Source organism: Indicator indicator, chromosome 14 (genome assembly GCF_027791375.1).
Source record: "Indicator indicator isolate 239-I01 chromosome 14, UM_Iind_1.1, whole genome shotgun sequence".
NCBI lineage: Eukaryota > Metazoa > Chordata > Aves > Piciformes > Indicatoridae > Indicator > Indicator indicator.
The window spans coordinates 15,159,495-15,173,969 of record NC_072023.1 but is presented as its reverse complement, the minus strand read 5'-3'; the positions used below and the strand labels follow the sequence as shown (position 1 = coordinate 15,173,969).

Sequence of the window (14,475 nt, the reverse complement as noted above, 5' to 3'; positions counted from 1 at the left end):
ATCAACAGACCCAGCAATAAAGTCTTACAGCATTTAAAGCTAGAAAGGACTACGAAACCTTCCTAATCTGACCCCTTTCACATGTCCCAGTCCACTGTGCTTCCCTGAGGTACCCTTTTATAGGGTCTGATGCTTTGTCCTTTGTTGAAATATAACTGCCAGAAAGAACATAGGTATGCTACAAAGATTGAGAAATAATTATTTTTTCCCCAGCTCAAGCATATTTTTAGCCTTTTTTTTTTCCTTTCTTTTTTCTTTATGCTTTCCACTTACTTGGTATTTTCTTTAAGACTTAAACTTCAGGAACTGGACACTGTGTGATTGAACTGATTTCACCAACACTCTATAGTAAAGTTAAATTGAGAAACTGTTTTGAAAACCACGGATTTTGTATTTAAAATAAATAAATAAATCTTTGTTCTTCAGAATCACCCTAGCAGAGCACATGACGTTGCCTGTATACTCTGAACTCCAAACCATTTTGCAAGTCCTAATTTCCAGTACTCATTCACCTGTCCCAGAGGTACAGACACACCTTTTGTTCCTAGACAAGTAACTTCACTTCTGGATCATGGATGAAATCCTTAAGAAGCCTTCTGATACCTTTTTGCAGGGTCCAAGAAATCCATCCTGACACCAACTGTCCATTAGCAACAACTTTGAGTTAATCTTATAATTTCACATATTTTGTAGTACTTTTTTTTTTTAATTAATACAATTAAACAAATATCCAATTACTTAGAAAGTGTCTCCATTTTCTTTCAGTCATTTACTTTTCACCTCAAAGAATGAAATCAAGTTTGTCTGACTATGGAATCCTACAAGAGCTTTTCTGTATTTTTAAATATGTTTGGTACCAAGATCTCCAGTGCACAGTTTTTATTTCCTCCTTTATTTACTCTTTATTAATCAACGTTTTCAGACATTTCCTCATGAAGCCATGACTCAATGAAAATCAATGTCAACAAGCCAAACTTCTCTTCTGGGACCTTTCTGCCTATCTGAATTTTCAGTTACCCTTGTTTGTTGGTTCCAAGAAGTTTGCTAACCCAATTACTGATAATGGTTAATTTTCATACTACACCATAAAAAAGTCCTCTTTCTACCCTTACACTTACTTACCCACATTGTCTTTTCCCCTCATATATTCTTAGCTGATCATCATCAGCTCCCCTCTCTACTTCGCATTGGTTCTTTTTACGCTGCTTTAACCTGCAAGCACTACTTTGGGCAAAAAGAGAAATGGTATTTTCAGAGGACATTAGCAGTTTAAAAGAGGAATAGCATAATGATAGCTTAAGATTCACAATCCCTTTCATGATACTGATAATTTTATTCCAAGCACAAAGCTCTGAAGGGATCTTGCTGTGAGTACAATGATATTAATTATCTGTGTGTAACGAGAACCACAGCTGAAACCAAAGTTCTTGCAGACTCTATTCTGGTGCTGATACTGAAAATTACATTATATACATCATATGAAACTGAGAAAGTTTCATATAGCTTTAATGTGAGCTTAACAAACTGATCATATCACTTCCACATCCTCTTCCAAACACCTGGCAGAGCAATACACATTTAATGTTTTTAGTATTTCCTCATAGTCTTGCTACTTCAGCCCCTTGCTTTTATTGTTTTTCAAAATCTCCCAAATTAGCCTCTCTTTCAGATATCCAGGTGTCAAGAACTGAAAAGCCCACAGCCAAACTCTAGCATACTGACACCCACAAGCCCCAGGTTCATGCATCTCCCCAAATCATACTTCTCAATACCTTAATCAGCACCATGGCAGTGGCAAATTAATTTGCCATCCATAATCACAACCCTGGCTCCTTTGATACACAGATTTTATATCTTTCATCACTAATAACTGCTTCAGCAACACAAGTTTCTGCAGATTCTTTTTTCATGCCTATATTTCCAACCTACTTTTTCCTCTCAAATACCTGCAAATTTGGAACAAAATCAAGTGAGTCCAGAGGTTCCTTACAGCTCTATCTCAGCTACCATATGGCATGAAATCCCTCTTAAACACCGAAGCCACATCTTAAAACCAAGCAGGTTTTTCCATCCCCAACTAATCTTACTAGAAAGCATTTCCAAGCAAGGTACCAAGAAGAGGGTTGCCTGCATGCCTCTCTTCCATCTCTTTTCCATTAAAGCTAAAAAATACTTTCTGGAGATGATATGCCTTTAGTTTTTGTTTTTAGAAATGAAGACATTAACTGCACGGTTTTCAAGGTCAATGCCACTTCTTTCTTGGGTTTGATCTTGCAGACATATTTGTAGTTAAGAAAAAACACTAATATAAATTAAGTCCACCTTTCCCCTGTGGTTTTGCAACGTATTTCTAATAACCCAGCAACCAACCAACAGCAATGGAGAAACATTCCCAAGCCCCAGAGCAGACTCCCAGCAGAAACTGATAATAGTCATGAGGAATTCACCAAAACTTTGCTCTGAATTCGTACACCCAAATGAAAAGCTACAAATTACCCCAGGCAAGTACAAAAGTAAGAATTTTCTTTCTTTTGGTCCTTCTTGTAAGTGACAGCATTCACTGTAAGCCAGGAGAGGCAAATAAGTTGAATAGAAACAAAACTTCAAAAGCACCAAGGCTTAAGGAAGAGACGAGTTTCACATTCAGAAAGCTCATGCCTTAAAAATAGTGCCACAACTCAGTTCTACCATGTCTGTTTCTTCAAGGGAGTTGCACCTGAGCAGTGCCTTCCAACTGCTTATGGGCCAACCTGGCTGGGCACTCCAAGGGCTGGGCTACTGCCCATCATCCTCACACATCTGGAGCCCTCCTGCAGTCACCAGCTCAGCCCTCCTTGTCTAATCGGAGAGCTGTTGTCATCAATTTGGTAACTGTGGGCAGAAGCCTCCAAGGGAGTCTCAACTTCAGCTCCTTCAGAGGTGCTGGGAGAGAAGAGGGCAGGTAGACATGCAGGCACTGGTCTGGAGAGGCATGCAGATTTCCGATGAGAGGAAGGGCAGACGGCCCACAGCCAGATGAAATGTTACATCCCCAGAGAGCCCTCACCAGGGTGCACAGGAGGCACCAGAGAGCCACATGTAGGCAGGGTCAGTTTGTTTTTCTTGTCTTCTTTTCTAAAGAAAACCTTCATGCTTTATGCCTGTTCTCTGAAAAATAGAGCTTACCAGCCTGCCTCAAACACCACACCAGCCCTGAAGAGCACACAGGGGGATGGTCACACAGTCAAGGGGGATGGTGGAGAGCAAGAGGGAAAGGGAGCTGCAGCCCTGAGTATCTCAAGCAAGACATACCATCAGTGCTGATGACTAGTCCAGTTACACCCGTGATGAGAAAGACAGATGTTTTGCAGAAACTCAGCCACTGGCTCATATTAGGAAGTAGGAAAACAGACAGTGTAGACGTCAAATTTTCCTCAGTCTTTATCCTTTGCTAGCCAGGACAGATTCAAGAAAGTCAGGTATCTGGCTGCAAGAAATAATAACCTTCTAAAGTCTTGGTTCCTCCTGACAATCTCTTCCTGTCTGTAGTATCGCAAACCTTCCCCAAAGGCAACAGTCACATTGCTGATTTTGCTGCAAAAAAGAGTGAAGGAGTGATCAGCTCTTTACTGCTCACACAAATCTCTTCTGTGGGTACTAAAAGCTCCATAAATGAGAACATACACAAAAACTGAAACATCGCAGGCAAATTACCTAAGCCAACAAAAGAACCTGTAGGAGACTGGGGAAAAGGTAGCCTTGGGATAAGCTTCCCCTTGTGCACAAAATTTGCTGCAGGACTGCAGGGGTGAAAGAACAAAGACCTGCTTGGTATTTAGGGCTTGGTTAGTTTTTTTTCTTGTTGGCTGTTTTCCAGGTTTTAAATCTACAACACCTCCTCCAAGCGAGTCACATGAGCTGCGACATGGGGTGGTCTCTTCCCACACCTACAGTTTCAAGGTTAGCCACACAAAGGAAATAACACAGGTAGTAGCCAATCCTTGTAGGTAAGAGGATGCACATAGACAAATGGCCTTGAAACAGACGGTGTAGGTTTTTACACAGTTGTATCGCATTACAGCAGTAAGTAGGTAAGGCATACAGAAATTTACTTGGGAAAATTCTAAACAAAATTATGCACCACAAGTGCAGCATACCACTGTGCACATCAGGCGTGCTGCAAACAGGAAAACCTGTGCACAGAAACAAGTGTTTGTTCAGGATGGCTGGAACTCAGTTCGGTTTTCCTTCTCCCCACTTCAGTAAATTCAAACCAGAACTGGGAAAAAAAACAACCAACCAAACAAAAACCCCACAGCCCCAAAACGAACCCAAATCATTGCTTCTATGTGATCACAAGAAACACTAACAAAAATCAGCAAAACAACATGGCCTCAATCACTCAGTAGTTTAATGGGGACATGAAAAATACAGAGGTCAGACTACTGCCTAGCAAGATCACACTTAAACCTGAGCAAGGAAGAAGTGCCTTGGCTGCTGTGGAAGGAAACACAGTTTGAAGGAACTCAGGTGGTCTCTAGCCCACGCTCCAGCCCAAGCAAGGTCAGCACCAAACTCAGACTAGGTTACTCATGGCTTTATGGGTCTTCAAAACTTCCAAGGAAGAGCACAGAGCAGCTGATCTGGGCAGCCTGCTCCAGTGGTCAGCTATCCCCACAGCAAAGCCATTATTTCTTACCTGTCTGAACCTCCCTCACTTCAGCTGATGTCCATTTTCTCTCATCCTTCCATCATGCAGTGATGTAAAGAGTCTGCCTCTTTTTCCACTCTTTTCTACAGCTCTTCATACCACAGCATCCAAATGAAACAGGATAATTCAAATATCAGCAATTTAAAGATGCTTTCCTTCCTTCACAAGCCATCAGATGCTTAAAAGCATTTAGCCACAGCTGAAGACCCTGTTTACATCCAAAACTGGGGGCAGTACTCAACATCATTAGCACAGAACAAGGGCAAGTGATCTTCCCCATTTCTGCTGGGGATTAGCCCCTCCTGCTCAAGGAAGCACACATCTTACCTCTGCAGGCAACCTCAGCTTCAACAAGAGCTGGGAGGTGAATGCTCCAGGGTGTCAGCAAAGGCTTGTCCTGGCACAGCTGCAGTAGAGGAGCAAGCCCAGCATGTACAGCCACTAAAGCCTATCAGCAGTATTGTTCTTTGCCCCTACATTACAGGAAAGAAGCCTCAACCAACACCAAGTCACTTCTCTCCTGCATCTCTTTCTCAGGACACATCAGACTTAGCAAGGAAGGAGACATGACGCTCCCTAGGGCACCTTCCCAAAGCTCCTTAAGAGGTTATCAGAGCAACCTGGTCTCTATTTCTCATGCCATATGACTAACAGATTGCATGGAAGGACAAAGCCAGCACAGCTGCAGAGGAATGTTTATCCTTGGCAGAGAGCAAAGAGATGAAGTGGGTGCCACATTTTTCCATTAGATTTTTGCTTGTCACCAAGCAGAGCCAGATCACATCCAGAAGATTGAAAGCAAGTTAGCAGCAGATGGGGGAGGGAGGGGATGGGAATAAAAATGAAGTGAGTAGTTTCCACGACACAGTGAAGGCACAGCGAGGTCACCAACACTATTAAGCTCTACATTTGGATGGATGGCAGCTATGGGGATAACTCTAGTAATTCAGGTCTATCCCATTTAACCAGCCTTTCCTTATTTTCTCACATTACCTTCTTTGCTTTCCAACTCACCCCCCTGAGAGGCAGCACTCCATATTTGACAGAGCATTGATATCCTCCCTGCACACATTTAGCACTGATACAACTCAATTCAGTGTCTCTTTTCTGTGGTCTCAAGCTACGTTTGACAGCTCACAGAGAGAATGACAATCCCTGCTATAAAGAGCTCAGCATCTCAGAGTAGAGACAGTGGACACAATGCCAACCTCTGCTACATCTTACCTAACCTCACCATTTGTTACCTGTCTTCTTTACTGCCTATTATTCACATAAACAAGATGAAAGAGTAACTTATTTGCCAGTAACAATGTGTCCCTGAACCAAGCTTATTTTTCATGTGCTGTTTGGGTCACTTTTGTACAAGACAATGTAGCATCCAAGACAGCCTCCACTGTTCACCAACACTGGGCATCGTGGAGAGGTGGAAGTGCCATCAACTGGATCCAACACCAGTGCTTCTTTGAACCTCAGGTCTGCCCATTTCCCTGCTGCAAACGCACACTCAAACAACCCTTTTTCCTACTGATCCTTGAACAACTGCCTCCTTCAGATAATCCCCTTTCTTTCTAGTGACATACAAGTACTAGTCCACTGGTATCAAACAAATTTGCACACATCAGGATTACATCTAAGCACAATTCTAAAAGCTACTCAGATTATTCCTAGTGCACATTCCTTTAGCCTAAAACGCAGTTCCACCACCCCTTCCCCAGGCAAATATCCCTACCTGTCCTTTCACATCAACACCAATACCTAGGCTGCCACAGGGTAAGCTGCATCAAGGAACTGACACCCCCAAAAGCTAATTTCTTGGGGAAAAAAAAAAAAAGTAATTTTACAACTGGATGAATTCTAAGGCAGCTGCAACAACAGCCTGTGGTTACATCCAGGTGCAGAACCGAGCTGCCAGGTATTGTCACCCAGAAAAACCACAGCCAAAGGGCATCCAGATAGTCGAGATTTCCCAACTCCATGATTCAGAGAGACTAATAAGAAGCAACAGCAGAAACGAATGTGCCCTCCTGGGGAAGAAAAACCAAACCAAACCAACCCAACCAAAACCAACAAAAAAACCCAAAAACCAGATTCAGGGCTCTATAGTGAGACAGCCCCTCAGGAATCTGCCCAGAACACATCCTCCTCGGAAAATAGAAAGCTACTCTAGGGAATCAGAGGAGTTAAAGGTTGGACCTCAGAAACTCAGAGTAGGTAGCCTGTGAAAAACACCACCAAGCTAGGTTAGTCATCCTACCTGACTGGCCAGCAATAATTGCTGAAGTCTCACACACAAAATGATCCTTCTCCAGAAGCAAGAGAAGCAGCCCAAGTCAGAGGAAACAGATGATGGATGTTTAAACCAACTGTAACAAAGTGACTGAAAAACAGCTTTTAAGATTGCAGGAAGGACTACAGACAGCACTAAAGCCAGCAGGGCCTGGTAAGTGGTATTTGGATACAGTACAAAAAAGCAGTGACTATCTGCAAGTGAAAAGACAAGATACCTTGCCCAGTCAGAGAGAGGACGACTTGAAAGGACCATCTCTTCACTTCCAAAGAACGGGAAGTACCTTGGTAGCTGATGCAGCAAGAGAAACTGAGCCCAGTGAGCAAAGTTCTTTGGAGAGATGAGTAGCTAGCAAGACACAACACAAGCTAGGTGCCTCAAAGCCCTAGGCAGGTCTTCATTCCCTGCACAAGCAGGGCCCTGAGAGCTACACTGCTAACAAGGTGCTAGCTCACGAGACAGATATCTCCCTGCTCCTGTTGTGGCAAAGCTGAGCACATCCACTCCAGCCTAGCCCTATAAAAAAAGCCTATTTAAGGAGGCTTACAAGCCCTCAAGCCCTGGGGCACCATCTTGTGTCACTACAGCATGGTATTGCTGCTCAGAGAGGCTCCTAAGGCACTGAAGTAATTTTATTCTGCAGTAATTACTTGTCTCTCACATCTGTCAGACAGCTTGGACATAAAGTGGCTTTACCAGGTGGTTCTGTAAGAGACAGCCACACAGTACAGAGCAGAGACAAGCTAAGAGAGAGTCAGAGCTGGTGGTACACAAGTCAAAGGCCTCTTTGTTTTATATTTATTTTAAAATTATTTTTACTTTATTTTGTCACAGTTGGCAGGAATACAATCCGATTTCACAGTGTACAAGCAAAAGCATGAATACAGACTTGCAGAGCAGGAGAAATAAGGCACAAATGAACTGCTGCAGCTGAAGTCAATGCATCGGAGAAAAACAGGGACACAAAAGATCAAATCAAACTGCACATCACCATCTGGGATCTGCACCTAGTCATATCATCCCCCTCCACAGACACAGATGACCCTAAAAAGTGAAATTGTTTTAATCAATACTGGTCACCCCCCACAGGCTAGTGAAAACTTACTTAATCCCCAGCTATGAAAGACCCCAAAGAAGGGACTCTTCAGAGTGCAAAGACCTGCACAGAGCAAAGGTTCCTCCCACAGCTGTAGATAAGTTCAACAAATCCAGACACAGGAAAACCTTGTCTGGTAACACTGTGAATAAAACTCCTTTACCCCAGCTATCACACATAACCTGCTCCATGCTTAATGACTGCTTTTCCACAGTAAGGAAACGTTTACAGAGGACAGTGGAGACCAGTCACGTCCATCAGGGAAAAGAATAAATAGTGGGTTTGTACATTTAAACGTTGGCTCATTCTTATCTACCATGCCTCAAAGTCAGTCCCAGGACAGACTGACATTTTTTCCAGCTTGCGTCCTGCCTGCAGATGAAGCACTTCACTATACAGTTACAGCCAGCCCAAATGAAACCAGCCAGCAACTCAATACCCTTATTTTGCTAATTTTAACTGTCAGAAAAATCAGAGGGTAAAGTTTCAAAGTATCAGCTTCTAGAGGAACTGCAGATCCCTTAGACTAATTATGAGGACCTGACACGTCCTTTGGCAAACAGGAATGGTTTTCTTATTTAAATTTGGAAAGAAAACAAGGGGGTGTGTTTGGGGGAGGGGGGAGAGGAGTGATGGCTTTCAGTGCAAGGCACTGAATACAACTAGTTCTGCTGTTCAGCAGATATGACCTTTTCTTTTTATTTTAATATGGAAAGTCATTCTCAAAATTTGACACTACTATAAAGTCTCTGTACAACCATTTAAAAACCTCAACTTTCACGTTTTCCCTCTTTACTAGAAGATTTTGGCACAATCCTGGGAAGTTCTGACATTACAAATACTTCTCCTAAAGTTAGCTGTCTGGCTTTCCATATGCAGGTGTATAGAGAAAAAAGTGTGAAAGATTTCAGCCAAACTCCACTTTCAAGTGAAGTGCCCTCCCTTTCAGCAAAATTAAAATGACCCCAAAACTCTCAAACTATATTGACACCAGATTTTACAGAGAGCTACATGCAGCCACCACAAAATAAGAGCCAGCTCCACATCCATACATGCTGTGGTAACCACAACATTTAATTAAATACACACAGATTGCAGAAATCAGGCACCGTCGTCCATTTAAATCAGCCATTGCCGCTGCTGCACACAGCAAGCTAGAGGCAATCCCTGGGAGGGAGTATTTCTGCAGAAGTCATCAGAACATGAAGTAACAGCAACCATCATGTCTGTGGCACAGGAAATGAATCACAGCAAGCTCTTGGTGAGGTTCAGAGGCTTGTAATAAGCAATTTTAATGTGAGGAAAGAAGGCCAACTCAAAGTGTCCCCATCACATCCTAAACAACAATCACAACCCTGGATGCTGTCGGGCAGATCACTTTGGTTTTGCTCTCACAGGGAGACAGCAATTTGGTAGCCAAGGCCTGGAACACTCCATCCGCTCAGGGTAATACACGTTGCACCCGTACTCCAGTGTTGAGCTGCCCACAGCATCACCACTGACATGGCAACAGGCTTGCTGAGCTCAAACACCACTCAGACATTTGCATCAGCAATGCAACACTTGAGGCATTTTATTTTTTTCATAGGAGCTTCAACTTCAACAGCCAAGCTCTTTAATGAATAAGCAATTTGGGCTACTTAGCATTTTAAAGATCTTCCAGTTAAGCACTCGGGACATGACAGCTGGGAATTTAGACCTAAATATTTAAGCCAGCCACTGCCTCCATGTACCTGTAGGGCCTGCACAGTTCTACATCTGCTGTGTCAAGATCACAGTCATACTTAGATTCAACTCCATTTTACTACCATCTGGAAGCAGCAGCCAGCAGCTAATGTGTTACACTAACCATGAAAATGGGGGTGAAAAAAGACTGCTTCCTCAGTATTAAATAAGGACTTCTTAAATGTCAAAGGCTCATAAGAACCATCTGCCTTTCATCTCTCATCCAGCAATGGGACAGGTAGTTGGCATTTCACAGCATGTTTGTCAACAGACTTATCCATCTGCATCAGATCTGGCATTCGTCACTGAAGATGCCATCCCAGCTGGGCTGGGTACCACTACAGATCAATCCCAACAGAGAGCTCTCCCACTTCAAGCCTGCCTGTGTGATAGGGGAACGAACAGCAATGGCATGGAGGTGAGGAGTTTGCAACCCGGCCATGCTTCTGCTCCCTTTGGGTAGCAGCAGTCTTTGTGCTTCTTTCTGCTTGACTGCCAGGGAAAAGAAAAAGCACGTAATAACATCCTGCACAATGCCAGTGTATGGCATTGCCAACACACAACCATAACAAGCCACAGGGCATACAAAGATAGTATGTGCCAACACCTCACAGGCCATGAACACACCTCTGGGATACTTTGCAGCCTTCTCTTAGATGGGAAACTAAGCCACATGAGAAAAACAGCCACTATAAATAAAGCTATCTGGGACCCAGGTGATTAGCATAAACTGTGAAGACTTTGATGAGTGAGCCACCTCAAGAACTGCTGCCTTCTAATGTCAGATCTGATCTCCTCGAGGTCCCGCTTCCTCCCAGCTGATGATATCACCAACAGCACTGGTGGAGCAAGGGACCTGCTCCTCACATTCCTTCAGGTGCTGGTGAAATCATCCACTGTTAAAGAGAAATGTAAATCCCCAGGAGGCTGGATTTCAGCTCTGGTAATTAAGACAGGCTGGAAGACTTTAAAACAGAGGTCAAGTTTTTAAGTATATGCATACTTTCACGCTTGTCTACTAGCTCCAAACCAACCAGACCCATGAACAGCCTTCGTGGTTGTAAAAAAGGTTAAATTTTAACTTAAAATACACAAAAAAGCTTGCACAGAATTATCACCCTCACCTCTCTGCATACATGGGTCTGACTGCCAAAGGACACTGATCCTTCTTCCTACTTGTGAGGTCTCCCCTCAGTCATCCTCATCTTCTGCCTACTCTGCCTTGTCGGTTCAGCTCATGCTCCAAAGCAGGCACCTTTCCTAAGTCCACTCAGAAGTCTTCTAAAGTACAAACTGGCACATCCAGCTATGGGACACCTTGGGAACATGTAAAGACCACAAGGTACCAAAAGGCACGTGCTCCTCATCCATGAGGATGGCAGAACAGGTGGTGAGTACTCATACAGATAGAGCACAGGAGGGTCTTCTCATCCTCTCAGTCTTTTCAGAAACACCCTTCGACAAGTTTACAAACACAGCAGAACCAGCTGGGCCAAACCAGTCCTCCCAGATGGAAAGCATAAGCCAGGAGAGGAGCAGATGTTTCATCTAGAGAGACTGGTTGGTTGTTTTGGTTTTTAAAATGATTCTATGAGGTTTTGGCCAGAGGCAAATGGAAAACTTGTGTTTCATGATATCAAGCACAGTATTTTGCTCCACACACCAGGATTCGCTTTGTAAAAGAAAAAGTTCAACAGACAGAAACACGTGCTTTTGCCCCATGTTAACTTCAGAAAGTTTGTCTTTCTTCCCCTCTAAAGACCCTAATACTTCATTACACCAACTTTATCCACAGCATTTGGTTGCTTTTATTTTTTTTTAACTGGCAACTTCTTTCAGAATAATTTCAAAACATTAAATTCATTGCACATTTTATTTGGCTTTAAGACGGTTTTAAACTCTTACAAGAAATTTTAAACTCTTACAAAAAGCAATCAAAGAAGACAACCACAAAACCAAATTAATGGTAGGCTGTCACTCCCAACAAAGCAGGTCACCACCCAAGTTTTTGCAGATCCAGCTATTCACCACCTCTTGCAAAACACATTGTCACAGCATTTGAAGCTTAAAATCCTCAATAAAGCTTGAAAGCAGCAGAGGAAAAGGCACCACGTTTTTATCCACCAGACAGCCAAGGATGTTTTTGTTTGACAAGCTACACTTCAAATGAAGTCCTAGACTCCTTGAAACAGGGCAGAGCATACACAGATCCATGCCACTGCAGCCACAAGTTCTAGCCCAAGTGCAAGATCTCCTCCAGAGAACTGATTAAAAAATTGTGAGAAATAAGAAAAGTTAAAGAGTGGCAACTCCGTTCTCATCACAAAGATCAAAACAAAGCAGGAAGAACTATTCCAGCACAACTGTGAAATCCAAACAGCAGCACTCTTCAAAGAGTCTCTCATTTCATTCACAACATTCCTCTTGGTAAAGAAGGAAAAAATCCAACCAACCAAAAAAACAAAAAAACAAAACAAAACAAAAAACCAAAAAAACACACACCAAGAAAACAGCTGTTTGAAGGAAGAGCTTTCTATTGTTCGGTGTTCCTGCTGGCTCTTTAAAAAGCCAACCCACCGTAACATACGATTGCTTTTTCCCGGATCTACCAGAAGACACACATTGCGCAAGAGAGCCTAAGAGTTTTCAAAGACAAAGAAGCCAAACAGTATTTAAGGACAGTCACACTTGCAGCAGGCTTGCTTCCTGCTGAAACGCGGTTTGGAGCTTGTGAGGGACATGATCCTGGATCAGTAAGGCCACCACGTACCACATATAACAAACAAGACTTGTTTGTCTTTCAAGACTAACACCATGAACTCCATGCAGTGGCAACATGCTGCCTCACTGCACATCGTGCTGTTGGATCCCACGGAGATGGCTCCTCTCTATGGGATGCCTGTATCTGTCCATCACTCTCAGGTAGAAGAAAGAAATGCAGAGCATGGGCCAGCATCTGTGAAGCACCTTTCCCCAGGCAGGCTGACACAAATTAGTCACCACCACCACCACCAATTCACAGAATCATGCTACACTAGGTTTCCATCTGAGCACATTCTCGACTTGACCACCCTCTGTTTTTATATGAAGAGGACTAGAGAAGTCTTCCATACACACTGTCCTGACATGCTCCAGCTCACTTCCACTTTGGATTTACACCTGAACAGCTTTATAAAGTTGTATATCTGCACTCGCAAAAAGCCTCCAGGTTAACAGATAAAACACACAGCACAGACAACAAGATGCATTTCCCTGAGGTTGTCCTAACTATGCAAAACTAGAGGGAAATTATTTTAATTAAACAAACAAAAAACCCACCACAAACAAAAAACAAAACCAAACGAACAAAACCCACAAAATGAATCAAGAACAGCAAGAATTTAATAAACATCGTTAAAAGACTCCTCCTAGCATGCCTACGGGACAGTTAACTTTCCCAACACTGGCACGATGGACAACGACCAGGCTCCAAGTGCCGGGGGAGGTGAGCCTCACGGTTCACAACGTCCCGGGACAAATCGGGCCCTTCTGTCACTTCCTTCCTGCGCTGGGGTATACCGGGGAGCTGGACGGCGCCGGGACAGTCTCGCTGTGGAGGAAGAGCCGGCGACTCTCGGTGGAACCCCCAGGGGAGAGGCTGGTGTCACTGAGGGGAAACAGGGAGCCCCGGCCGGGAAGTGGGCTGCCAGGGGAGGGGAGGAAGCTGTGACACTCCGGCGCAAATGAGGCGAACCACGGCCCCCACGCCTGCCCAGGGGCAGCAGGACCCCCGGGGAGACCAGGACAGCGAGGCAGGAGCCCCGGGGAAAGGCAGTGGGCAAGCGATAGTTGGCTAAAGGCCCACAGCACTCCTACTCCCCTAGTTACCGACGTCTTTCCTAAGGGGAGGCCGAGGCCGTCAGAACAACCCCTGCCACGGCCCCCAGAAACACGGTCGCCCAGGGAAGCATCTCATACGTTTCCTACCCCCATCCCCCCGCGCCTTCTTGGGGGCTCCGGGCGAGCAGCGACCGCGGAGCCCCTCCACGGCTGCGCCCCCGCCGCTCCTCACCGTGTGGCACAGCAGGGTATCGGGGTCGGCGGGCTCGCACAGCTCGCTCAGCTTGCGGTCCCAGTGCAGCAGCGGCGGCGGCTGCTCCCCACCGCTTTCGCACACCTCCATAGCGGCCACAAGCAACGGAGCACCCCCACTGCCCGATCTACCGCACCCCTGTCTGGCCCCTGCACACTCGCGGCGGCCGGCTCACGCCGCGCCGCCCGCTCCCATGGGCCGCGAAGCCGCCCGCTTGCTTTCTCGCCCTTCCCCGCGCTGAGGCCGCGTCCCCGCCGCCACCCGAAGTGTGCGGGCGCCGGGGCGGGTGGGTCGCCCCCGCCAGCTGCGATCACGCCCCGCCCCCGCACCCGAGGCCACCAATCTGGAGCGAGGACAGCGGCCGGCCGGCGGCCGCGCCCCAACCAGCCCACGCACAGCTCCAGCTGGGGAATGTGGGCGGGAGCTCCCTCGAAGCGTCACAGCGGAGGAGGGGAAAACCCCCGCGCCCCGCGTAGCCAATGGAGCGCCGGGAGCGACGGGCGCGCCAGCCAACGCGGCAGCGACAAGACTGCAGCCGCCGCCAGCCGCCCCGCCCCGGTGCGTGAGGACGGAAGAGCACGGGAAGGGGAGCGCAGCGGCACCTG

At 45.4% G+C, this 14,475-nt stretch overlaps 1 protein-coding gene across 1 annotated transcript in view; it reads right to left on the bottom strand.

The window, feature by feature from the left end:
• Positions 1 to 13,960, bottom strand: part of CREB3L2 (cAMP responsive element binding protein 3 like 2) — a 75,663-nt gene extending 61,703 nt beyond the window's left edge. The window contains exon 1 of the mRNA XM_054386695.1: positions 13,850 to 13,960. Within this exon, the coding sequence (XP_054242670.1) occupies positions 13,850 to 13,960 (111 nt within the window). The remainder of the gene's footprint in view (positions 1 to 13,849) is intronic.
• Between the last annotated feature and the right edge of the window lie 515 nt (positions 13,961 to 14,475).